General features: G+C 37.5%; 1 protein-coding gene across 4 annotated transcripts in view; it reads right to left on the bottom strand.

Moving 5' to 3' along the window:
• Positions 1-27,258, bottom strand: part of DICER1 (dicer 1, ribonuclease III) — a 69,438-nt gene that overhangs the window by 24,881 nt on the left and 17,299 nt on the right. For 2 of the 4 annotated variants that reach the window (XM_060095689.1, XM_060095686.1), the window contains exons 2-12: positions 19,145-19,333; positions 18,334-18,496; positions 17,217-17,347; positions 16,143-16,277; positions 15,529-15,689; positions 13,270-13,438; positions 11,533-12,005; positions 5,649-5,781; positions 4,176-4,418; positions 3,430-3,584; positions 712-844 (exon numbers count right to left, since the gene is read on the bottom strand). In XM_060095689.1, the coding sequence (XP_059951672.1) occupies positions 712-844; positions 3,430-3,584; positions 4,176-4,418; positions 5,649-5,781; positions 11,533-12,005; positions 13,270-13,438; positions 15,529-15,689; positions 16,143-16,277; positions 17,217-17,347; positions 18,334-18,496; positions 19,145-19,288 (2,040 nt within the window). In that variant the 5' untranslated portion in view covers positions 19,289-19,333. Of the gene's footprint in view, positions 1-711; positions 845-3,429; positions 3,585-4,175; positions 4,419-5,648; positions 5,782-11,532; positions 12,006-13,269; positions 13,439-15,528; positions 15,690-16,142; positions 16,278-17,216; positions 17,348-18,333; positions 18,497-19,144; positions 19,334-23,232; positions 23,334-24,840; positions 24,905-27,258 lie in introns of all 4 variants that reach the window. The other 2 variants (XM_060095687.1, XM_060095688.1) reach the window with 2 other exon arrangements.

Genomic DNA, 27,258 nt, shown 5'->3' with positions numbered 1-27,258 from the left:
ATCCCGCATGCTGCGGAGCAACTAAGCCCGTGCACCACAACTACTGAGCCTGTGCTCTACAGCCTGCGAGCCACAACTTCCGAGCCCGCATGCCACAACTACTGAAGCCCATGCGCCTAGAGCCCGTGCTCTGCAACAAGAGAAGCCCCCACTCGCAGCAACTAGAGAAAGTCTGTGCGCAGCGACGAAGACCCAACGCAGCCAAAAATAAATAAATTAATTAATTTTTTTAAAAAAAGCCTGCCCAGTAAAACCTACATAGTTATAACTAAGATTTTACAAGTTTGATGAATTTAAATTTTAGTAAGAATTTAATATATCAGTATTGAGACTAAGGATAGCAGTTACACAAAGGCTGATTTTCAAGTCAACAACAAAATAACTAGAGCAACCCAGCTGCATTTAATGAATTCTGTGTCACTATAAGTATCTAAGCCACAGCTCAATGATTCTGCCAGAAATGTTTATAGTAGTAAGATCTTAAAGGAAACTTCAGAGGTCATCTAATCTAATTCTGGGAGTCTACAAATTATATAGTCTATTGAAGATTTGAACATATAGTTGACTTGTTACAAAAGAGATTTACAAATTTACTTTTTAAAGTAGATTTAAAGCCAAATTTACCTGTAACTTGAATAGCCTTAGAGAAGCTGAAAACAAATCCATTAATGACATATTTTAAGGCACAATCATTTCTTTTTCTAAACTTACAACAATGGAGGCTCGAAGAGGTGAGTTAATTGGCAGATAAAGAGTTGAATAAAATGTACCATCAGGCAACTCTCGGGTTCTACATTTAGGAGCCAGGTGAGTAAACGGATCACTTGGTAATCTAGCACAGTATCTGTGAAGAAAAAGAAATTCTGATGCTGAGTCTACAACTGAGAAACAGAGGAAAAAATTTTTACTGATATTCACATTCTAAAGTTTGGGTTTTTTATGCCCCTCTTCCCCTCTACTGGATTGGTATTTATATGTGGAGTCTGAGCTTCACTGCTTCAAACTTTCAATAAGATGGAACAGTACATTTATATACATAATGGAACGTTCTGCAATGATGTTCTTTCTGTATCTGTGCTGTCTGACAGGGAGGCCACTGAGCACGTGCAATGTGGCAAGGGCAGCTAAAGAACTAAGTTTTTTACTTTATTTAATTTTCACTAAAATTGAAATTTGAATATAAATAGCCATATACGTCTAGTGCTATGTCTGGACTGTGCAGAAAGTATTGTTCAGAATCCGTTAAGGGAATAAACTGCCAGTGTTTGTTCCTTAATGATCTTACATTTGCCCCCAACTACTGGGGTCTATGCAAGGAAGGCATCAGAAGCGGGCCCAGTGTTCACACAAAGGAGGGCAGCAGAACAAGACGACCACCCAGTGGCAGCACAAGGAGAGCACTGCAAGCAGGGCAAGAAGCCAGCCTCGAGGGAGCTGGGGCCCAAGTCAGGAGGGTGCTGGGACAGGAAGCCAACCCAGTGGGGGCCAGGACGCATGCAAGGAGGGCAGCAGAATGGGCAGCAACCCTGCAAGGTCCGGACCTGTGCAATGAGGGCACCTAAACATGGCGGCAGCCCTGCAGACTGCTACATATAGGGAGACTGAACAGTCAAGTAATTATTTTGAGGACAGTGGGAATTCGATTCCTCACTATTAAAAAAGCCAGGAACAAAGATGGAAAAAAGGGAAGCTAGAATAAACCCTCTGGTGTCATACTAAAAAACGGAGTTAACAGCAGACAGGTAGTCAGGTACAGAAATAACTACAAACGTGTATTTATACAAATGTTTATATAAACGTGTATGTGAATAGGTATAAACATTTTCTAGCTCCATCTACTAAACAGCCTGGTAGCAGTAATACTCCCGAGGCAGTGAACACACCGAGTGCGCAGATCTTGGTTTCTAAACACGACTCATTCTCCACTAAAAGGAACCAGGACCTTTCGGAGAAATAGCCAATATCTAGGCTGGGGCAGGGAAATTATGAGTCTAGAACATCTTAGTGTGCCATAAAATACAGAAATGTTCAAAGAATAATGGTGACATGCTAAAAAGACATAGAAGCTAGAATGAAGGGGCCCCCACCAGCCAAATTTTACACAATTTTAACAACAAAATAAATGATAGTAGAAGACTATAAATGACTGAATAAAACAGGAGCCCATTAATTCACATTGGATAAAAAAATAAAAGGAACAAATAAACGGAGAGAAGAGAAAGCTCTTCCTCACAGTAAAATGACAATAAATACAGAAAGAATAATGCAATCGGAAAACCACCATTTTGCAGACATCACAGAAATAATCAATTCAGGCAAGAAATATCAATTGAGTACTGACACTGATGGGTGAAACTGGGAAGAGGAATAAATTTCATATAATCTCAAAACAGCTCCCCATGAAATAGCCACTAATTATAAAGGGGAAAAAGGCAACTTTACAGTAGAGAAAGCGGGCAGACCTTACGTAAGTGATCAAAGTCACCACCACAGTAAGAGGACAAATAAACACTGAGTGACCCCGTTAGAGAGAATGAAAGGAACGCAGCATCACTTCCATGATATGCTGGCCGAAAACACATAACCTGGGTCTAATCGTGAGAAAATATCAAATAAACCCAAATTGAGATATGACTGGCCTGTCATCTTCCAAAGTTTCAAGGTCATTAAAGTCAAGGAAAGACTGAAGAATGGTTCCAGGTTGAAGGAGACCAGAGAGATGAGGAAAATGGGTACAACCCACAATCCTGGACTGGACCCTTTCACTCCAAGAACATTCTCATGAAACTTGAATGGGTCTCTCTGGGTGAAGGGTATATGTAAGTTCTCTGTAGTACTCTTGCAATATTTTAAAGTCTAAAATTGTTTCAAAATAAAAAGTTAAAAAGAAAATCTTATGTTTTCTGCTCCTTTATTTTGCCTCTGCACAAAATTTATCCTGCTACATAATCCAGCTAGGTATCTGCTTTTCTTAGTTCTTGGAAATGTTATCACCAACTTAGGACAAAGTAAAACAAAACATACTCAAAAAAAAAAAAAAAAAAGGTTAATTTATCATAATCTTCCATTACTGCTAATGGAAAATTCAATATCCACCAACATTCATGACACAAAACAAGTTTCAAGATTTATAAAAGAGTGTTGCAAAATTAATTTCAATCTAATTAAAATACAGATGCCTTCATTATGTCAGCCTTGCCAATGAGAACTAAACATTTATTACTATGCAACACTGCTTTTGCCTTCTGACAAAAAAGAACAATGAACAAAAAAAAGCAACTTCTTTTCCTTCTCTCATCAAAGTATCACAGGCCCTAAGTAGAAAGACTGGTGACTGTTTGCAAAAAGTAAATGACACAATACTTATAGGTTTAGACTTAAATCTAGCAATTCTCACAGGCTTTCCATGCAAATGATTTGATGCCATACCTATTGATGTGTCCAATGGCCGTGTTGATTGTGACTCGTGGACCACCATCATCGGGCCTCAACACATATGGTGGGAAAACATCATCATCATCCACAACAGGCTCAATGTCAGTCTCACCGGTATCAACTGACTTGGAACATTTGTTTCTCAAGATCTGAACATTTTAAAAACAGAATTTATGAGAACAAATGCTTTTTCTGCCATTAGTTGTCTGCTTCTGTACCTACAGAAAAAGCTCTCTTGACATGAAACATCTCTCCTAAATACACTTCAATACTCCACAGTTGCCTGCTGCTGAAAATTTCTCCTAATTAATCCTTTCCAGCTCCAATCGTGTGGAGAAGTTCCCCATACAGGTAACAAGGCTTAAAAGGTACTGTACTTACCTACGTACCTACCTACACACACACACACACACACACACACACACACACACACACACAAGTGATCCCCAGTCTTTCATGAGTATAGGGGCTATGTCATCACTCTCAAATCACTGTGCATCTCAAACAATCAACTGTTACTACACTGTCCACATAAACAGTACACTTTCCAGGTCTTCTTCCCCAATAATCCATATGACCATTTTCACTGCTATTTTACTGTAAAATACTGCTGGCTCTGTGTAATTACCCTCAACTTTCTAATAGTGTACACACTGCACAGCTCTGTTGAGACTATTCTCTGAAGAAAAAACTATTTCTAAACACATAAAAACAACTTAAAGGTAACACATGAATCTTACCTTTTCAATAGCTTTGTATGTTTTCAGGTCCTCTTCAAAACTTCTTATTTTGTCTGTATCTGCTAACATTACATAATTAGAGATCGGTGCCCTTGCTCTTCCCTTAGATTGAACATAGGATCGATACTCTGTGGGCAGATCAAAACGAACCACCAAGTTGCATTTCGGTATGTCAACACCCTCCTCCACAATACTTGTTGCAATAAGCAGGTTGGTTTCATGTGCTCGAAATTTCCTAAGTACCTGAAAAAAATCCACCAAGGATAGCAATTCTAAGAAATTTTCCAAAGAAAACAATGTAGTAAAATTAAGGGACAAGTGTCATTTCTGACAATACTCTGAGCACGCTTAGTCCAGGCCAGGCTAAAGAGGATGACAACATCACACAAAAGTCGAGACGCATGAACACATGACATTTTCAACTGAACATGACTTGAAAAACAAAGTGCCTTTCTATTTCACAGAAGCACCCACAGACAAATCACAGCCTTCAAGATGAAGGTGCTGGTTTCTTTAATAACCAAAGTGACCAAACGAACCACTTCTGGAGTCCTGTTGCTATTCTGAGCCTCCGTAATGGGATCTTATGGCTGTGAGTTTGTGCCAACATCCCTCCAAAGATGTCAAAACTCTTTCACTAAAATCCCTAAATCACTTGGAATTAAAAATTACAAGCAAAGCATTACTTATTTTCTGGCATCTTGGGACACATTTAAGGGATCAGAAATGATTTTTTTTTAAAGTGAAAAATTTTTTCATCCTAGATTTAAGGTAACATCATTTCCCAATCCAGAATAAGTTAAATACGAAAGTAAGTTGGGTTTTAAACTGATCTGTCAGACTCTGGCTATTAGACTCCCCAAACTTGGAATATTATCAGAGCTATCACATAGAAATGACTTCAACGTGAATTATTCTGCTACTTTTAAGTTAAATAACAAATTTTAAATAAAAAGTTTTTATTTGCAAGCTGGAACACTATATTAAGTTTTAGCATCTTTACAATGCTATTTCCTATATCAAAATCTTAAAAAGCATGAAAAAAATGAGGCCAAAATCTTTAAAATATATTGTTATTTTTAAAGGATTCAACCAAGGCAGGACTTTAAGTAGAAAACAAAACACTTCCTAGGAAAAAATTTCAGTTTGTTGCTGCAGAGTCGTATGGAGTCAACAGGAGTTAAGTTTACACAAGCTTTCTTTTTCTATAAAATGCAGTTGTGTGCCATCAGCCCAATAAAGGAAAACAAAATGGGTGATGGCAATGAAGACACAGAATTGATTTTCCAGATAGATTCTCAACGTATGAATCACTATACAGCTACTGCAAAGGAGACGGCTAGTTTCTATATGAACGAGTACTCTATATTACAAAAAAAATGCAGAGGAACTATAAAGAAAGGAAGTTTCTATGGGCAAAGTTTGTATATGTTCTGAAAATTGTTATTGTACAATTATTTGAACTTAGGTTACCTCTTCCTGTTTTCTGAATTCTGCTTCCATCTGTTTGTTACGAGGCTGATTCTTTCCAATGCCATGTCCAGTTATAAAATTGCTGCTGATGTAAGCCAGCTCTGGATCTTGTTTGCCAGCTTCCTTTATCAATCTAAGAAAATTATATACATTTGGAAGTTAAGCACTGCTGAGGGAAAAAAATTTAAACTTTTGTTTGTAAGGTCTCCCTTAAAATGGAAATACATATCCTTTTGCCAACATACCTAACAAAACAGTCTTGGTATTTTTTTTTTTCAACTAGCTTAAAAAGAAATCACTGCCGCTCTTCTCTGCGTCGATCTGTGGACCAAATACTTATAACACCAAATACAGGGCTGATTTACACTGATGAATGAAATGGTCACAGTCCCTCAAACTTTCTAATTTGGCAGTGATGACCTTCATAGAAATGTGGCCCAGGAGGGGACAGCGCTAGGCAAAGAGAAACATGGATTCCTCATGTATTTTGGCTTTAGTCCAAGTCTTATAATGAAAAAACCACACATACTCTTTCTCAACACACTTCCCTAAGCACCCACACAACTTGCAGCAATGGTCATGCCCTTGTCTCCACGGCCAAACTTACGCAAAGTACCAAATACCCCCAAAGGAATACTTCATTCTCCTCTGCATGTAGTGAGAGAGTTCCATCTGTGCATGAAAAGAAGTGCGCTATTTCTTTTAGTTTTTCCCCAGCACCCTGTACCACTGGAAGGACGGCTCTAGGGAAAGGGATGCCTCCATCCACCGCTAAGCACCTCCACCCCCAACGCTCATGTCCCTCCCTGGGCAGGCCGCTGACCACAGTTCTGCATAAAAGGCCACTGAGCTTCGGCACTGCAAGGCCAAGAGAGCTCCCACCCCATCCTGTCAGGAGAGAGCACATGCTCCCGAGCTCATCCCCCTTTCTGCCTGCACCTCTGTATTAACCCAGAAAGCTTGTCCCCTCAGACGGGCCCTCCACTAAGAAACGGAAAAGAGCTACAGGACGGGCTCACATTACATGGGTGCAGAAGGTTAACAGTTAGTGTTGCCATTACAGCTATTTTGGAAATATCCACATTCAAAAACTCAGCACACAGGATAAATGGTTCCACACCTGACCTAAGCGATTCCATATGGTTCTTCTGAAGTCATACAACATAGTATAAATTCCTAATAGAAAATTGCATCTTTAAGTCAAACCATTCTTTTTTTTTCCCCCCCAATAAGTACATGAAACAGGCTAATATCAAAGCCCTGGAAGAAACCTTGAAGGGCCATCTAGAATATCTTCCTGCCTCCAAATCAGTAAAACACTTGTGTGTCTAGGTTAGTTTGAGAGTCTGCTCTATAGTTTAAGTACTTAAAAAGTTCAAAATCAGAAACTTCTTTAATATGTTCCAAGATTCATTTAGTTATTATAAACTTATGATATCAGTAACAGAAAACAGTGCTTCATGCAAACAGCATGCCCCAAAATCTAAAATATGAAATTAATTATCTTAGAAATAATATATACTTCCAATTTTAGTTTACGTAAATTAGCATCAATTTGAACATAAAAGAGGTTTTAAAAAATGCATTTCAAGTTACTCCTAATTAGGTAAACAATGTATTTTAATTTGACTAAAAAAATAAATCTGGTAGACTTCACTAGCTGAGAAACAGAAGCACAAGTAAATTTATTTCTCCTTAATGAGACTCTCACCAGTACTGCCAGGAAGAGAAGAAACAATGTGCACATTAATAAAAAAAAAAAATCTCTTGTAAGCAATAGTTGAATTCTATATACCTATGCTGATAATGTTTAAAGAGAAAAATTTCTCTATCAGATAAATTTAAGGAATCCCTGCAAAGTTATGGGCTTCCAGAGAAACAAAACAAGGTCTACTGTTGTCAGGGAGCTTGTTACTGAGTAACACACACTGCCTAGAGATTTCACAGGACCACAGAATTGCTGGGACAGAGTCTTATTTGTTTCTTTTAATTTTATACTGAGTTTATGTGAGTTGTTCCACAAGCAAGCTGTTTGATAAAGAATGCTGTTCTCTAGTGCACAGAGCTTCTCAAACAATCTATAGCAAAGAACTGGTTATTTTTTTCCTAATCTCAAACTCACCTGAAACCAAAATTTTTGTAAAATTCCACAAAAATTAACTACTAAGAAAATGTAACTTTAAAAGCATCAAAATTCAATGGCCAATTGTATAACATTCAGCAGACATAAAAAACTAAGAGTTTATGAATATAACTGTATTAGATTCAGCAGACCTAACTTACTCTTAAAACTAAGAGTTTATGCTTACCCTCAATCTCTGTATCTTACTCAACGCAGCTGGCACAGACCCACAAGTCACAGTGCATGTGTGTGCATACAGCCTCCCCAAGTACAATGTCAGGTGGTAAGACTGCCATTTTTATATACAGTGTCTCTTATTAACAACCCAGTAAGAGAGGGAGGTATTATTACTATTTTATAGATGAAGATGATGAGACTTTAAAAAGTTAAATAACTTGCACAAAACATACACCTATAAAGTGAGTAGAAATAAAAGGAACCAGGGCTCCTTGGAGAAATGGCTGATCCTATGCAAGAAAAATACAAGATGAGCCTGGAACATCTTGTAGTGCCAGAAAGTACGGAAGTGTTCAAAAAACAAAAGGATGAGGGCATGTCAAAGGGACACAGGAGCGGACCTCAAACAGCCCCCAATGGCCCAGGGTGGAACAACTTGTACAAAAAAAAAACAAAAAAAAACTAGCATCAGATTATAACCGAAGTATAAAATAAACAAACACGAGTTCATAATGATAAAAGAACATGATTCGACAAAGATAAACAGATAAATAGGATAAAAGAGACACACTTTCCTACAGAAGAATTTCTGTAACATACATATATAAGCCCCTCTCCAGGAATGAAGTTGAATCTCTCCCTCCCCAGGATAAACTAGATTTGGTGACTTGCTTCCAAAGAATTAAGTAAGAAAAGAGAAAAACAATAACTTTGCAGTGGAGAAAACTGGCAAACGCAATCATAATCACATGATGAAGTTTAACATCACCAGTGAAGTTCCGTGTTAATACCATGAATCCCTCTGAGACGAAGTGACCAGAAGGGCACTTCCTGTCTGTAGTATTCTTCCAAATCCTAAAACCCAGTGTAATCCTGAGAAAAACATCAGACAAATTCAAACTGAGAGGCTTTCTAGAAACCACCTGACCAGTACTCCTCAAGAGTATCAAAGTCATCAAAAACAAGGAACGAAGAAGACGCTGTAACAGACCAAAGGAAATTAGGGAAATATAACAACTAAATGAACTCTGGTGCACCTTGGATTAAAAAGAGGACATTAACAGGGATTTCCCTGGTGGTCCAGTGGGTAAGACTCTGCGCTCCCAATGCAGGGGCCTGGCTTCAATCCCTGGTCAGGGAACTAGATCCCACATGCATGCCGCAGCTAAAGATCCTGCATGCCGCAACAAAGATCCCATGTACTGCAGCTAAGACCCAGTGCAGCCTAAATAAATAAATAAATATATATATATATATATATATATATATATATATATTTTAAAAGAGGACATGGAAAAACTGGTGAAAGTCACACAATACTAGTAAATTACACAGTGAAAAGAGCTCTAGACTTGGAGAGTGGAAACCACCTTCTGCCACTTGATACTTCATCATTTTAGGAGGTCACAAACTGAGTGTTATTTTCCTCATCTATGATATAGTAAAAACATCTACCTTCTTCCCTCATGGACTGTTCTGAAATTTTAAAAAATATATAAAGGTAAATCATAAATGATAAAGCCCTAAACACAAAAGGCAAAAGAAAAACTATAAACAGAAGACTGTACACATACTACATTATATATATAGAAGTAGCTGTGATTTATTTTTTTAATTAGGAGAGTAGAAAACTGCCTGTGTATTACAATAGCAAGTGTACTCCCATGAAACTGTTCACTGAAGACGGGTTTTTCCTCCCATTAAACTGATGGAAGGAAAGAATCTGGATTTCAGGAAGTTTTTCTAAGCTTATTAAAAAGCTTACTGAGACAAGACCTCTATTGTATATTTAATTAGCTGCCCATAAAGCCAAGCCTCAAACCGCTCCTGATTCATCATCCAACACTGAATTCCAGCCACATTTTATGAAAGTTGATCACAACTAATCTGATCCTCAAAGTCAACAGGAAGTAACATTGACTTCTGATAAACCTTTTCAGGCTAATATTCCTGCAGTGAAAGCGGGTACATCTCTACACTTAAAAATGCATGCAGAAAAGCGGGGAGAGGAAGAAAATGAACCCCGACTTCTCCCCAAGCCCCAGAAAATTTATTTAATTCTTAAACCATCCTGTATGGGTGCAGGGAATATGTCTATAACTCGGCTTACAACTGTGCCAACACTAAACTTTTCTGACCCCCAAAATGCCTTTCCCCCATTCTAAGAAACAACCAGAACAGATACGCACTCCCTGGACTGTCTCCTGGCAGCCTTCCCACTGGAAAGCACTGGTTTTTAGTGTTCTGTCATACCCAAGGGCATTATGATTATACAAAGAACTGAAAACTAGGAGGTAGAATATCAGGATTCTAGAGTTGTCTCTGCCACTGACTGGCAATTTAACTCAGAGCAAATCACTTTTCCTCCTGAGGCCTTTCTCTTTTTTATAAAAGTAAGTGGGTTGGATTAGATAGTCAGTGAAGTCCCTTTCCAACCTTAAACTTCTGATTCCAATGTAATTCACTACCTAAAGTTATTTTACTTCATATTCATCATAAGGATCAGGCCCAATGACTATGAAAATCACCAGACTGAAAACCGCCAGATGACTACCCCAGAGTCCAATTTCTCGTTACTCAAGTAAGTTCTCAAGGCCCCCAAACAGTCAGAAGCAGTTTGAAAAAAAAAAAATCCCAAATTACCTCAGGAAACAAAGCTTAATTTCTCCTCAGAGATCAATACTTGCAGAAAAGGCTCTCAGGGATCAACTCGGGCCAATTAATGGATCTTGGAGAAAAGGAGATTGAAGTGCAAAATAAGGACCCCTTTTGGCCCTTATAAATAGGAGAGCACCCATCCACAAGTCAAAAGAACCATACATTAAGTGACCATTTGACACAAATCTGAAGTGTAGCTCCTTGGCTGGCTGGGTCTACATTCAGGAACAACACACTTCTATTGAAGAAGGGGGTAGGGTGGGAATTCACCCTAACTGGCATTCGCTGTCAACTTTGCCAATATCCTCTGAGTTCCTCCCTAACATTTTTATTTTCTTCTGATTCAGAAAATTTTAATATGTAGTCTATGAACCAATCCAAATTTCAAATCCAGTTGTTAAAAACTTTTCACTGCAAAGGTGCCAACTTGAATCGACATCTGGTAAGGAAAAAAGCTAACACAGAAAAATTAGCCACAGTAACACCCTGATAAAATTTATCTTTAAGTTTACCTGAAGGAGAAGGCTCGGTGTGAAATGCTCAACACACTGCCTAACACGTCACAGTCACAGGTGAATAAATATCTAACTGAATCTAACAATTAATATAAAACAAGGAATGCTTTACTGTAATGTAACAATTTTTCTACACTTGCACTCTGTTTTAATGGATTAGAAAAGATTATTAGCATCCCTTAGGGGAAACAACCTCAATCATATCAAATCTAGCCTTTGGGGAAAGCTACTGTATATATAAACATCCTGTCAATCCCAGTAGAGCGTAACACATGAGTTACGATGATGGTGCCAAGTACAGGACACTTACATAAGCCTTCTGGTAGCTCTTACAGCTATTACAACATATCGCTTCACAAAACAAAAAGCTGCCTGTTCTACTATGGAAAAAATGTTAATCTTAGAGATTTACCTGTTTAAGACAACTGCTGTATATCTTCTTTCCACAAAAATAATTCCACACAAAATATTGGTGAAGGGAGAAGGAAAATTTGTCTCTGGCTTCTCTTTCTCTTCAATTTCTTCGTCCTCCTCCTCCTCCTCAGAATCACTCCAGGAAACATAGTTATCCTGATTCCTGTTATTATACCACTCAACGCTTTCAAACTGCTGTCGCTCATACGGTTTATATTTGCGTAAGATTTCGAGCAGTTTTATTACTTTAGGAGTTACAAATTTCAGGTCAAGTGAGGCAGGTGAGAAGTGCTCTTCACATAGTGCATGGATTTTCCTTAGGAAAGTGTCTGTAAACAATAGAAATTTCCTGTGCAGCTCCTCTTGTTCGTGTTTGATATATTTCTGTAGTTCTCTTACCATCATTCCAGCTACTTTATCTGCACACCAGGGTCCCAGAACTACCAATACCGCACGACAGTCTGAGAGTATCTACAAAACAATGTAAAGGCCCAAATGCTAAACAATAATCATGCAGTTATTTTCATATGGAGTTTAACTGGGATTTAAGTTATCTTTAGTCTGCCCTTCAAAAGAAACTTACCCCTCTAATATAAACACTGAGGTTAATTCCCCAAGGTTAGGGGGAAGGGCCAATGGTCTTTTCAAGCTCTACTTTTTCATATATATGCCCAGAACCATCCTTTTGTTTTCCCCAGCGAAAATAATCCAATAAGAGAAATTAAAAGGTGCAATTGTATACAGTTAATAAAGCAATTTTAGAACTGTCATTAGTTAGAAGTACAACTGAGTCATTTACTTCCAGGTAAATATGCAAAGAACTATGTAGCAGAATATACATATATATGTATATGCAAATGCAACAGAGTATGTAATTTTATTTTAGGTATCAAAGAAAAGCAAAACAATTTTCCTTGAACTTTATCTATGCCCAGAGTGCCACATCTTACAAGCCTAGCTCAGAGCAGAATGTAAATCCATATTAAAGCTAGCAGGCAAGTAAAAGACACACTGGGTTGAACATGGACTTAATGAGAAGACAAGTGTTGAGCAGAGGCTGGGCACTGCTGCTCCAGAAAAAAATCAGCAGGAGAGAATTAAGACTTAGATTCAATACAGTGCTAACATTCACAACTGGCTGCAAAGTCCTGGGACAATGGTTCTCAAGTTTTAATGGCATCGGGATAACTGAAGGGCTTGTCAAATCTCAGACAGCTGGACCCCACCCACAGAGCTTCAAACTCAGCAGGTCAAGGGTGGGGCCTGTCATCTGCATGTCTAAAAAGTTCCAGAGGGAAGCTGCTCATCTAGGGCCCACGCTTTGAAGAGCACTGTCCTAAGGAATTGCTTCTCAAAGCTGCACTATTCAGGGATGCCGAGCTCATATCCAATTACGTACAAAGAAAGAGCAGAATTCATTCAGCCCAGGGGTTTGATCAGGAACTAATTCATCTGACCAAGAAAAAAAAAAAACTGGACTCATTTCTTATACTTAAATAATCATGACATCTCCTTAAACCAGGGAGGTCTATATTTAATAATATAGATGTCTGTCGGGTAATAGTAAACTCAACCCAATGCGATACATTCAATGAAAAATGTCCAGAGATAAGAAGGTAAGGCCTTAAACTAAAACGTATATAAAACAGCCTCATTAGAAGAATATTCATTTCAACATTAAAAATAAATAGAAGCCTTTTATTATACTCCCCATACTTACTTTGTATATGCTTACCTGTTTAGAAATTAAAGTAGAATCTCTTTCTTTTGAATGTACAGATATGTTACAGTCATTGATAAAATTAAGTGCTTCTTCTAATTCCATCAGCAGTCTTTCATAAAGCCCACTTCTGTCAGTAAATGGTCCACAGTCTACCACAATCTCACATGGCTGAGAAGTATATCTTTAATATCAGAAACAAAAGTTGTCAATACACAATACACAATAAATTCACTACAGCATTACGATCCATTATATATCTAAACCAAAAAAGAAACTTCCTCTTTTCATTTGGAATAACAAGCAGGCTCACAACAAGCGTTCCTAAAGTGGTACTCCTTCTATCCGTACTATGTTTGCCTGTTAGGTCTCAATATGAATTTTGTTACTGCATTGTTATCCCAGGTTTTTCATTTTGTTTTTTAGGTTTAGCCTTTCATCTTTTGCCCCCTTAGGCATCATCCAGAATGAGAAACAATGTTAGTCAAAATACTCAAGAAACTCAATAATGATTATTTCTCAGAAGCAGAAATAGGGAAGGGGGAGGGGAGAAGATCATAGGGAGGAAGTGTTATCATTAAATTTATCCATTTCCATACTATTTGAAAACGTTTAGCATTTGCAAATGTCAATTTTATTTTTAATGTGTTTTTAACGTATCTTCATAAGGAAAGCTCCCCCAAATTTCAGTCAATTACAATATCATTCCTTGGATCTTTCATGACTTTCATAATACGACAACCAGAACAACACACAAAATCCTAAAAGCACATATAATAATTAATTAAGGAAAAGAAATACAATAAAGACATATTTAAATACTAAGTTTTCATCATTCCCAAAGAGAATTTTTAAGAGTCACATTTTGCGAATTAGGTAATGCCAGACTCAATAGACTACTTACCAGTTTTACCCCAACACTCTAATACCACTGCTTCTCCTAAAGACGTCAAGTAGTACAGGCCTACCAATCTAATTCAGGTCAGATAAAAACAGAAGTACAGCCTTTCACTTCTACATCATAGACTGTCTTAGCTCAGGAAAATCAGAAACAGCATGTCCTTAAGGCCATGAGATTTGTATTTCACCTTACATTTGGATTCGTAAGTTTCATGAATCTACAAGTCACCTTTTCACCTCACTCCACAAAGAGAACTCTCCAAAATCCTACTGAATGACAGGTACACCGCAAGGTGTTTTCCATGTCAATGTAACTGATCATCAAAGAATCCCTTGAAACCACTAATGCCATTTTACAGGCTCAGGAACAATAAATGACTCACTTGAAGTCACATGGCTTACAATCAGTGGAGCCAGTACTCAAAACCCATGTGTGATTTAACTTCATAACCTGCGAAATAAGTCATCTCTATTCTAACTGTTCTAAGAACCACCACTTGGTAATCTTTAACCTTGTTAAAGGCTATATCTAATAAGGGTATTTTAATATGTATTAAATTAGTTATATTTATTTTAAAACCTCATTTATATACGCTCACTTCCACCAACTTAGATCAAAAAGGCTGTTTGTGTCTGCACGTTTTAATGAAACTCAAAATAGCAACCCCTTCGAAAAGAGACAAACCTCAAAGTCATAAACATCTTCTCAGAAATTCATACCCACTTTCAAAACTAGAGGGTGGGGCTTCCCTGGTGGCGCAGTGGTTGAGAGTCCGCTTGCGGATGCAGGGGACACGGGTTCGTGCCCCGGTCCGGGAAGAACCCACATGCCACGGAGCGGCTGGGCCCGTGAGCCATGGCCGCTGGGCCTGAGCGTCCAGAGCCTGTGCTCCGCAACGGGAGAGGCCACAACACTGAGAGGCCTGAGTACCGGGAAAAAAAAAAAAAAAAAAAAACTAGAGGGTGTTTCCTATTATTTTAAAGCAGGTTGTAAAATATTGAATCCTGTAAATAAATAAATGCTCTTTCAAAGCATCATGTGGGACATGTGGGTCAGAACAACAAAGTGTCCACGCTGACAGAAAAGGACGCCGATTTCCTGAGTTCCCAGTCCTCGTCAACACCAGCAGATAGGATGGGCCCGCGCTTCTGCGACATTTCCTCTTAAGGCAGAAACTCCTCCGTTACTCTCTGTGGAAACGACGTCAGATTCCTGCATTCAAAGATGACCGTCCTGATGAGGAATTCTTAGTCTCGCTCTCTCCTTTTAAGAGCCACTTGTTCTCTTAGAGACTATCTGCAAGGCACTGAGACTGAGGGCCTAACACTGTCAGAGCAGGTCTCATTAAAGCCAAGTCAATACTAAGTGCATACCTGTCTAAGACCACCAAGTCAGTTGCAGTTTCAGCATTACTCTTAAGAATTTTCTCCAGTTTCTGAATCTTTTCTTCCAATTCCTCTGGATCACATTTCCCATTTAAAATGGAAGCAGTTAGTCCCAAAATACGAGGACATGATGGACAATTTTCACAGAGCTAACATAACAAAAGATACTGACAGTAAGGAATTCATTTTGCAAGGCCCTAACCAAAGAGACTGCATCCTAACAAAACATGTCAAGAAGACCTAACAAATACTAAGAGCATCACTTACAGAATTACTGTAGCTTGTTTAAAAGATCAGTTTATCAAAAAGGAACATTTAAATATGCTATGATGTATTATGTAATTCACTTATGATAGATCATATAATTTATTGATTTGTTTAAATTTTTATTATAGATTTAGAACTTGTTATACATTTATTACAGTTTAATATTATAGGTTATGGATTTAAATGAACATTAATTTAATATTCATTCATTCATTCCTACACTGGAACCAAGTTCCCAAAACTGGTAACTAATACTGCTTTTGATCTATAAAAACATTGCTTATACTCAGTAATTTGACCTGCATTATTAAGACTGATAAAATCTAAAAACTTACCTTCATAATTTCTCGGTAGGGGTGGTCTAGGATTGCAAGATGACACTCATCGAACACCAAAAGGTTAATGTCTGATAGTGATAAGTAACCATTTTTCAAAACATTCAAGGCGACATAGCAAGTCATAACAAGAACCTAAAATAAAACTGCTATCAGTATACAACACATGCCATTCACCTGCCTGGACACACTTCTATGAAATCAGATTATGGAACCACTGTATTTTATGTGAAGGTTAAGAAACTCATCAGTAAAAATTAAAATCCAAATCCTCAACGTATGGAAGCTCGTACTTGAGAACCAAGGTGTAAAATTAGGAAAACATGGAAAGAGACAAGAAACTTTAATAATGGAGACCATGTTTTTATGATAAATCTACTAAATCTACTTCAGGTTTTTAGGTTCCTACAGCCATAATTTTGACTGATAAGACCTATCAGTTTTATCAGGTCACAAAACAATTCGCACAGTTTTTCCCCATCAAACTGACAAGGTTTTCTGGAAGAAGATAGGGACTTATCATTCTGTGGATTTTAAGTGCTTTATTAATGAGGGCTTAACCCAATATGTAAGACATACTAGCAAACTGGGGACTGCTTGAGGTTAGTTAGGAAGCATCTCTTAACCACTTCAGATCCAACACACGAAAGGCCCTCAACACAAGCTGGCTACATGAAAAGGTCTACGAGGAAGTCTTCCATCAAAGACGCTAAGATCTCAACCAAGAAATGTCTCCAGTTTCAAGACATTTAACTCAAGAGTAAACTTTCTGAAAGCAAGTTATCTGCAAGATGGAAATAGGTCATAGGAATTTGTGTTTTTCAAGCAAGTAAATCATACTGTAAAAGCTGTTTCTTTTCTATCGAATAAGAGCAATACATGTCAGTAATTTATTTGGCTTTAGGATGAGATTATATAGTAAGAAAATGCATGAGGGCTAGCTTCTAGGCTGACAAAGTACAGAAAAGTAGAGTTTTCAAACCTAATTCAGACAACCAAAACATATATACAGATCATCTTATAAACCAAGGACCTGTACAGATTTATTAAGTGAAAATTCTCTACAAGTCTTACCTGGTGCTTAGTAAACTCTTGGTTCCATTTCTCTTTTGTCCAAGATGCACTTACTTCCAGGTTTGAGTACTCCCCAACCTTGAGATCTGAGTGAGTTCTGACAGCTGACACTTGTTGAGCAACCTGGTTTGCTGATTACAAATATAATATGCCGTGTGAATATGAGAACTCTTCCCTAAATGGCTCTCTGGACTACTAACAGTTAAACAGTTAAGGAAATCCTTATTATTATATATTACACCTAACCACCAATTTTTTAGATAGCCAATTTAAAATCATATTTTCACAGTTATCTCCAAAACACACTTAGTAGACTCACCACCCCACCCTCTGTCATTCACTTCAGAGAGCCTTATACCACCTTACTTCTTTAAAGGTGTTTTTCCCCAATCTAAGAATATAATTTCTAGGTTGGAATGGCAACTACTCCAGATCCACCCTTCCTGTTTTCTTCAATAAAATCAGATTGTATCACCAAGAAATAAGACAGACTAATATGTATTTAAAGCACATGAGAACATCACATGCTGAGACAATCTAAAAAAAAAAAAAAAAAAAAAAAGAGGAGTGACATGGTTATATTAGTACCCGAGCAGTTTATGTTCACATTTTATACTTCTTAGTTTAATATCTAATCCCAAACACATAAAAACCAGTACTTTAAACTCTTACTGAATATCTAACTTTTAAGTTAAGCATCTAACTTTCTTTCTACAACTGGTATAGCAAGATCATAAATCAAAGTTAGCTATTTCATAATCAAGCACCTTTTGATACACTTTGTGAAGTTAAAACATCAAAAACAAAAATAACTACTTAGATCAGATTATATTCTGAAAGTAATCCTTCAAAAGAAATGCAGAATCAGAATTAAATGCAATTACGTTTTAGAAAAAAAATGAAGTTTAACACCTATGAAGTAAGATGACTAACATTTCAGAGAAATACTATAAAGTTAAGAAATAAGACAGAATATTTCTGCTTCAACAAACACATTATTCATCAACCTCTCTATACTTTCAAGAGTTTAACTTAATACCCACAGAAAAAATCTGCTTAACCATAAAATCTCATCCAGTTTTCCTCCACACAATTTGATAAAATAATTTTTTATTACCAGAGTTGACCAAGAACACCGTCCTTTTGCCATTTCTGCTGAAGTCTCCCCTGATCTGATAGGACAGCTCTTTAGTGAGTAGTACTGCAATAAACGTCTTCCCTGAGCCAGTGTTTAAACAGACTATGGTATTATGATCCAGAGCTGCTTCAAGCAGTTCAACCTAGAAATACAGTGGGAAAAAAAGATTATACACTTCTTATCTAAGTACAGAATTTAGAAAATTGGATTTGTTTTAATTCAGAAAATTTCACTGTTTTCTAAAATCTTCCTCCAACAAATCTGCCCCTTCAAAAAGCATACGTTCTACATCTTTATATAAGAATAATCATCAGAGGCATTACAATACCGGTTACACATAGCTGTGCTGTGTAAATGTGTTGAAATGGCATTTACAATTTCTTTAAGAATTATTTTCACAGGGACAGAAAACTTCTCTAGAATAATATGAACTGAAATGACTATAACCATGGTTCTTCTGCCAGTCCAAGGTTGTTCAAACCAATCTCAATTCCTACCCAGATCATGAGGACAGACACACCCAAATAGATACTAAGGAACAGTGAGGTTTTCACAGGGGAAAAAAAAAAAAAAGAAAAAGAAATTTCACCAATAAAACTATCAAATCAATTACCCAGCAGATGTTAGAAAAGAAAAGGACTATTAAGAAAAAAAAGTATCTGGAATGAGAAAATTAATCAGAAGAGGAAAGCTTGAAAAGGTAAAGGAGTTTTATATAAGTTGTGTCAACTATATGCTAATTTATTCCATTTTAGTGAAAATGCTCCAGTATTAGTGTTCTCATTAGTACCTGATATTTTCTTGGCGTATAAATGTTATCATGAATTGCTTCTTGTTGCCATGGCAGTCCAAAGAAAGGACCCATTGGTGAGGAAGCAGGGGTCATGAGCTGCAGGCCTGCCATGCTGAGGGGTTGCAAAGCAGGGCTTTTCATTCATCCAGTGTTTCTTTCATTGCATTTTTGTTCTAGCACAGCTTACTACAAAAGGGAAAAAGAATACCATTACACAACCATGCAGGGTTAAAAACAAAAGAAAGCACAGAAACAAGAGGAACATCAGAATATCATTCCTAGAGGCCTTTTCAAACTCTTCATAATTGTTTTAGCTTTTTCGTGATCTAAGAGGATCGTTTTAAAAGTCAAGCATTCTGTACTCGCCAACCCAGCAATTCTACACCTAGAAACCTGTCTAAAAGAATTAGGCAGCTGCACAAAGAGGTAAACACATGAATATTTATTGCTGCATTATTACTTAAGAACAAGAAATAACCTTAAAATGAATTAATCAAAAATTAGCTAAGTAAATTATGGTCTAGTCTTAAAATAGAATACTATAAATCCATAAGATAAGACAGACCTGTATTTACTGACACAGAACTGTGTCCACAATATACCTTTAAGAGAAAATATGTACAGTATTGATGTCCTTTAAAATACATGTGTATATATACAAAACATGTAAATCCATACGTAAATATATTTCAAACATTCTTTGTAAATTCTATGATGCTACTATTGATAAAATAATGAGAAAACTGTATGGAAGGCACTTCGCCCTGTGCCTGCACACAGGAAGGATTCAAATGCCTGCCAACATTTGGTCATTTTGTCAAGGACCATAAACACAGAAGGTCATTCTTCTCAATTGACAACCTATCACAACTGCACAGCTGCTCAACCATTTACATATGTATCTTTAAAATTATTCATATCCTAGATAAATTAAAACAAGGCAACACCATTCTGTGAAATAAAAGTTACTTCATGGTATCTAAGGACTCTTCTATATCGCATATATTCTTCCCCAAAGATAAAAATGATTATGTAAAATGAGAAAATAATAATTCAGCCTTTTTAAAATTCCTAACCTGCAGAGAGAGGGTTAGGGTTTCAAATCTCTACGTGAAAGTCCATCATCAGCAGAATTTACCTGCCTTGGAGAAGGGAATTTTCTCCCTTGTACTGCTTTGCAGTGTTCATTGTTATTACTCTATGACACTGGAAAGAAAGAATCCCCACTCTTTGTTCCTTGACAACAAAAACTCTGAATCTCTTGACATGTTAAATTTATAGTCATTGTACAACACAGTGACTTAAATTGTTGCAGCTAATCCAACAAGAAGTCTCAAGAGTAGAGTCTCTTTTATGCATAGGTGTAATACCAAATTCTGATTTCAGAGCTCAATTCAGTTGACAAGAATTCAACATCCTGGTAATACAAGTAGGATCTCAAGTAAATGGTAAAGGGGCAAATGGCTGCAGGGAGAAGGACCTCAGCAAGGCAGACGTGCCCGTGGACCAGACAGCACAACCATTCTCATTATCCCTCTCAGAGGGAGATGGCAAGTGCAGCATTCCAGAGTACATTATGAAAAACGATCAGGTCATTGTTTTGCCTGGGTGAGGCAGAACTATGTCTTTCATGAGAACTAATGTGCTCACTCTCTACTGAATCAAAGTCCCAACAGCCTTTCCTTTTACCCCTTTTACACTCAGTATTCACTTCTCTCAATTCTACAGGCCCACCGGATAAACACCCTCAGGCTGATCATTCAAGCTTCTTCACACCGCTGCAGAGAACCTGAAGCGGAAGGCTATTTTACCTAAATTCCTAAGATCCAGCAGGTCACGCTGAAGGCCCAAGAGATTTGCAGGCACTTCCCACCTGCCTACCATTCTTGGGATATCTCTACGGTCCTCCTCATCCGTGGGTTCCACACCCGCAGGTCGAATCTACCCTTGGTTGGATGAATCCAAAGATACGGAGGGCCAACTGTACTATGCAAGGGACGTGAGCATCCATGGATTCTGGCATCTGCAGGGGACCTGGCACCAACTCCCGTGGGTACTGAAGGACAACTGTACTTCTCCTTCATTACTCCAGGCTGCTTACTGGGAGGATGATTTATCACTGTTAAGCCTGACACCTCACTTTTCACCCAATCCAAATGTTAACCCAAGACCAAACAAAGACATGGTGCAAGGGATCAGGAAAGAAGCGTAAATCCTGGTGGTGGATGGAAATTTTAAAAGGAGAAAAGAGGGCAGCAGTGTAAATCCCCAAACACACTTCTTCCACCTCCAGAAACCATGTACAGCAGGAACCCTCCTCCTTATCACGGTCATCATTTCTTTTCACGTAGACAACATTAATAATAATGACAGTGCCAGAAAATAGTCTAAAAAATAAATGAATGTTCTATTTTTAGAACAGTCTAAAAAATAGTCTAAAAAAGTCTACTTATAAATATTTAAATATTTAAAAATTTATTATAGACGATATAAAGTAGTTTAAAAATAAAGTCTGTTTTTAGAATAGTCTAAAAAATAGAAGAATGTTCCTTTTTTGTTGTTGTTGTTCCATTTTCTTAAGGGGGAACTATATTCTTCAAAATTATCAGTATCAGTACAAAGAAAAACTATGAAAATGTTCCCGATTAAAGAAGACTCTAGAGACATGATAACTAAACGCAGTAACTGACCTCAGACTGGATCCTTTCCTGAGAGCAATGCCATAAAGACCATTACAGAGTCCACTGATAAGGCTGTAGATACAGCAGTGCTACATTCACTGAGTTGATGACCGCACCATGACTATGCAGGGGAGCATCCTTATTCTTGACAAATATACAGTGAAATATTTAGGAGTAAAAGGGTCAAGACGTACGCAACTTATTCTCAAATGGTTCAGAAGAAGAAACTACACGTAGATATACAGAGAGAGAATGGGTGCAACTGATAAAGCAAATGGGGCAAAAGAGGTAAAGCACATATTCTTTGTCCTAATCTTATTTTCTGTCAGTTTGAAATTACTTCCAAATAAAGAGTTTTAAAAAGTAAATAAATAAATATGACCCATTAGACTAGGATCTCCTTGACTATAAGAGCTGTATGTCTCACACATATTTCTACCGCCTACCGAACCAAATCACACCCCAGACATGGCAAACAAAAAATACAGGTTTGTAAAATGCAAATATTGTCCATGTGCGTGACATAAAAACCTTCAAACAGTTTCTATTTGCCTTTTATAACTTATATCACATTGCATATATTCACAGAGACAAATACATAACACGACTTATTCTTTTACTGGCACACTGGCAAACATGCTCCACGAGAACAAGATGTGTGTCTCATTCTTTGCAGCTCTTAAATTACCTGGTATAATGTACCATATGTACATTTAAATAAATATCTGATGAACTGAATCAGAGATTCATGAATGTCCACACAATACCATACAGAACAGAATCATAGTTCAAAAGTTATTTCTACAGTATTTGGTTTGGAAATCCATACCTACTCCACTCCTACTCACCCTGAAGGGTGGATACAAGAGAGAGAATTTGCAGGGAAATGGAGGACGACAATTGAACCCTCCCCGTTACATTTCCAGAAGGTCACAATATGTAAATTAATTTTCATTCATTTAGTACACAGTGACTGGCCAGAGTGATACACTATCTATTTGAAGAAAGCAAATCCAACATTAAAAAACTCAACAAGTAATCCAATAATGTGAAAACTGAAAAACCTATAATTTTGCCAATTTTTACTTTCTTTGGCATGTTTAAATAGATTTTCTTTTTCCTTAACTTGGTCTTAATGAAAAGCCCTGAATCCTTGCTGGTAAGTGAAAGTTCTATAGTTTCACAGATTAACTGACTACGGTCAACTGCTTCAGCAGAGCCAACAGAGTAATCCACATGACTGTTTTCCAATCTCAGATTTCAAATTTCTGGTCAATTAATACTCATGAAAGCTGTGAGGTTGTTTCATAGCTTTCGTATGATTCATTTAGAAATAACTTAGTAATAAAACACATGAATAAAAACTCTCTTCCTCTTTCCACATACGATAAAGCCCAGATTTACCGTCTTAATGTTTGAGATCTCTGTGTTGCTGTTGTCTGAACTGCATTTTGACATTGTGATAGCAGTTTATTGGAAAATCACAGCATACCCAAGCTTCTGCTCTAAAAATAAATGCAAAAATAGCCAAGTTTAAGACTCCTGTACTTAAACTAAATATAAATGCATCTACAAGAAAGCCTTATGGATATGAAAAGCTGAATAAAAGGCCATTACTTTGTATTAAAATTTAAACAAAAGACATCTGGGTTATTTTAGGATACTAAGTCTTATTCTAAAACAAAGAACAAGAGAATGAGCTATAACAATAGCATGCCTAATTCCCAGAGACTGGGGTGGGACGTGGGCTGTCTTGAGAAAAGTTAGAGGAAAGATTTAAAAACGAATACAAGGAAATCAAACAAAGTACATAAATTCTAAAGATGGTGATTAGGGAAATGGAATAAATAAATAAATAAAAGGATAGAGATGTGTTATTTCCTAAATTCATATATACAAAAGAAGTAGGGCTTCCCTGGTGGCGCAGTGGTTGAGAGTCCGCCTGCCGATGCAGGGGACATGGGTTCGTGCCCCAATCCCGGAAGATCCCACATGCCGCGGAGCGGCTGGGCCCGCGAGCCATGGCCGCGGAGCCTGTGTGTCCGGAGCCTGTGCTCCGCAACGGGAGAGGCCACAGCAGTGAGAGGCCCGCGTACAGCAAAAAAAAAAAAAAAAAGAAGAAGTAAAGAAGATCACCAGAAGAGGTACTTGGCTGAGTAATCCAAATCACCTGGCAGTAAGTTTTCACTACAAGTATGAAATCTATCAGCAATTTCAATTTCTCAAAGGAAATTAAAAATACAAACTCAAAGAACAATTTAATCTAATGATAAACTCTTCTATAAAATTCATTTATGAATAAAAATTTAAGAACACAGTTCAACAATGTCAATACTGTGGAGAAACTTAAATTTAGGGGTGGTCCTAAATAATCCTAAGAGATAAATCAAAATCAAAATTATAAGTCAAAAAATAAGGAAGCGTAGGGCTTCCCTGGTGGCGCAGTGGTTGAGAATCTGCCTGCTAATGCAGGGGACACGGGTTCGAGCCCTGGTCTGGGAAGATCCCACATGCCGCGGAGCAACTAGGCCCGTGAGCCCCAACTACTGAGCCTGCGCGTCTGGAGCCTGTGCTCCGCAACAAGAGAGGCCGCGACAGTGAGAGGCCCGCGCACCGTGATGAAGAGTGGCCCCCACTCGCCACAACTAGAGAAAGCCCGCGCACAGAAATGAAGACCCAACACAGCAAAAATAAATTAATTAATTAATTTAAAAGAAAATAAGAAAGCGTAAAGTACTGACATGAAAAGCTTGATTTAATCAACAAATGTTGCTTTTTTTAGATTTGATACCGGATATCATTTATGCTCCTTAACCACAATGCCTCTACTACCACAAGCTCCGGAAAAACAAACTGGCAGTGGTTTCTTTTCACTTATTTGTGTCTAGTCTAGTCTATAGTGCGTGCGTGGAGGTTAAACGTTCTCATTTCACACACAAATTGGTTTTGCTAATAAGTTAACAAAGCAGAATGGGGAGACCCTTAACACTACTTTAGTATGTACATATTTACCTCAAAATGCTGACTCTAAGTTCTTTCAGTTTCCAAGTCTGTATTAATTCATAACCTAGGTAACCTAAAAGCAATCAGAGAGAATATTTTAGAACATACAACTCATTTTTTAAAAACAACTTTAAGAAATTTCCTACTTGACAAACTTTTCTGATATTTATCTTATCAGAATAAGATCTCTGATAAAAACAATTTTTGTATTTATCTATTGGGAATCAAGAAAACAGTATTTGTATGAAAGGGCTGCCCTTTAAAAATCAGTATTTATTATGTTCTATTACAATTGGGAATTTTTAAGAGTTGTTAGTACAATCCAATTAGATATAAGGAGAATTCCTGGAAGTAAATTACATTTTCCCCCCAGTAAAATCTGGCTTTAAAAATACTAAAAGAGGGCTTCCCTGGTGGCACAGTGGTTGAGAGTCCGCCTGCCGGTGCAGGGGACACGGGTTCGTGCCCTGGTCCGGGAAGATCCCACATGCCGCGGAGCGGCTAGGCCCGTGAGCCATGGCCGCTGAGCCTGCACATCCGGAGCCTGTGCTCCGCGACAGGCCACAACGGTGAGAGGCCCGCGTAACACACACACACACAAAAAAAAATACTAAAAGACTACAGTAAGTCAGTATCATGCTTTACATGAACTTATAACCCCTCACTCTCCTAATGAGTAAGTTCGCGTTTTCAAAAACTACCTCATGCTTTGACTTTTAATTCCGTTCTGTACTGCCACCTAGTATGATGCAAATGCAATACACCAACTTGGCCTGATGTGTCACGCTCGACATCTTTCCATTTCATATTCACCTCTTTTCTAGAAACACCGTAGCCAAAATAATAAGCTGATAATGCTTTAAAATTTAATGCAACTCCACTGTTACAAAATTATTGTTGAGTTATCCAACTTACTTCCCTAGACAATTCTGTATAGAGATAAATTAGAAAGTTAACATGCCAAGTACAGTGACAACTTATGTTCATACTACGGAGCCAATAGGTCAAGCTTTCTAATTTTAATTGATGACTACGATTTAAATTACATACATGAAAACTCATGTTTGATAGGTCCCTTTAAGATAACTCTGAAAAAGACATGCCATATACCAGATGCTCAGTCAAGTTCTAGTATAAGCCAACAAACTTAACCTAATTAGCATCTAGATCCCATATATGGCTGTACTCTTTCAGACAAAGGCTTGTAACAACAGACAGCTAACCCTCCTAGGAAGTCTGAAGTCTAAAGGCATCTAGAGCTTCCTGGTGCATATTTTCAAAATTGGTAACAGAAAACTTCCAACTCATTCATTTTATTATGTGTCACAGATTCTGATACTACTAACTTTACAAATATTACTGTCCAGATTTCATTCCTACTCTCATGGGGCCCAAAATGCACAACTACCATGAAGTTCCATAGTGAACAAAAGAACACACTCACACAACGTCAATATTGTGACATTAAAACAGTGTCAAAAATACTCCTGGAAGCTAACAGATAAAACTAAAAAACGTCTGAAGAGCTTCTAGTCTTTAATACAGAAACAAATACGCTATGGAGATCCAAGACGTTAATTTTAACTCCAACCAAAGCCTAAATGCTAAGAGCATCCTTGGCTATGGATATAAATTTATAACAGGTTTATAATGCAGGTTGCTGACGTAAGGGCAAATTAAAAATAAGCGGTTCAATTCTCCCACTTGAAAATAAAGGAAAGGGACTCCTTCCCCTTCTTTTTTTTTTCCAGAACTTCTTTTTCAGTCCTTTTGTGCTGTACTTGAATCTTTGTAAAAGCCAAAAAAGCCTTTAGCCAGTCTCACTTCTCAGGAATGTTTCCTTAAGACATGTCATCACCAAGAAAGATAATGCCCAAACTCCCAGTTTCCTAGGACGGCCTAATTTGGCAACTGACTCCAAATTGCAAAACCTACCACCAGTCATAAAGATACGAGAAAATTGGCAATTTTATCTTGAAAACATGGGTGTAAAGTGTTGTAACCACTTAGCTATACAAAAGAATAAGATTTCTGTCTTTGCAATCTCTTTAGTGGATAGCCTGAGATACACATCACATTCTAGTTTAATGCTTACTCAATAAAAATTCTTCCTTCCCTTCTACTTTTTTGGAGAGATTTTCTGGGTTGGGAGGAGATTTTGTTTTTAATTATATTTCCCCAACATTAGCTTAAAAAAAAAGTCCAATTCTCAAAAAGTATTCGCGCCAAATAACAAAATCCACTTCTTGAAACTTAAAACAGTAAAGAAATCCTAAAATATACGGCTCAACTGCACTGGAGAGAGCAGTTTTAAAAATGAAGATAGAACTTAAGTGCGCAACACCTCCTCTTGTTCCTAAGAAGGACTCTGCACACGAGAAGGATCCAAGGTATTTACAAATAACTCCCAACAACCTCCCTTTTCTA

This window comes from Mesoplodon densirostris, chromosome 4 (assembly GCF_025265405.1).
Source record: "Mesoplodon densirostris isolate mMesDen1 chromosome 4, mMesDen1 primary haplotype, whole genome shotgun sequence".
NCBI classification, from domain to species: Eukaryota; Metazoa; Chordata; class Mammalia; order Artiodactyla; family Ziphiidae; genus Mesoplodon; species Mesoplodon densirostris.
Note: the sequence above shows the minus strand (reverse complement) of the source record. Positions and strands in the feature narration are given on the sequence as shown.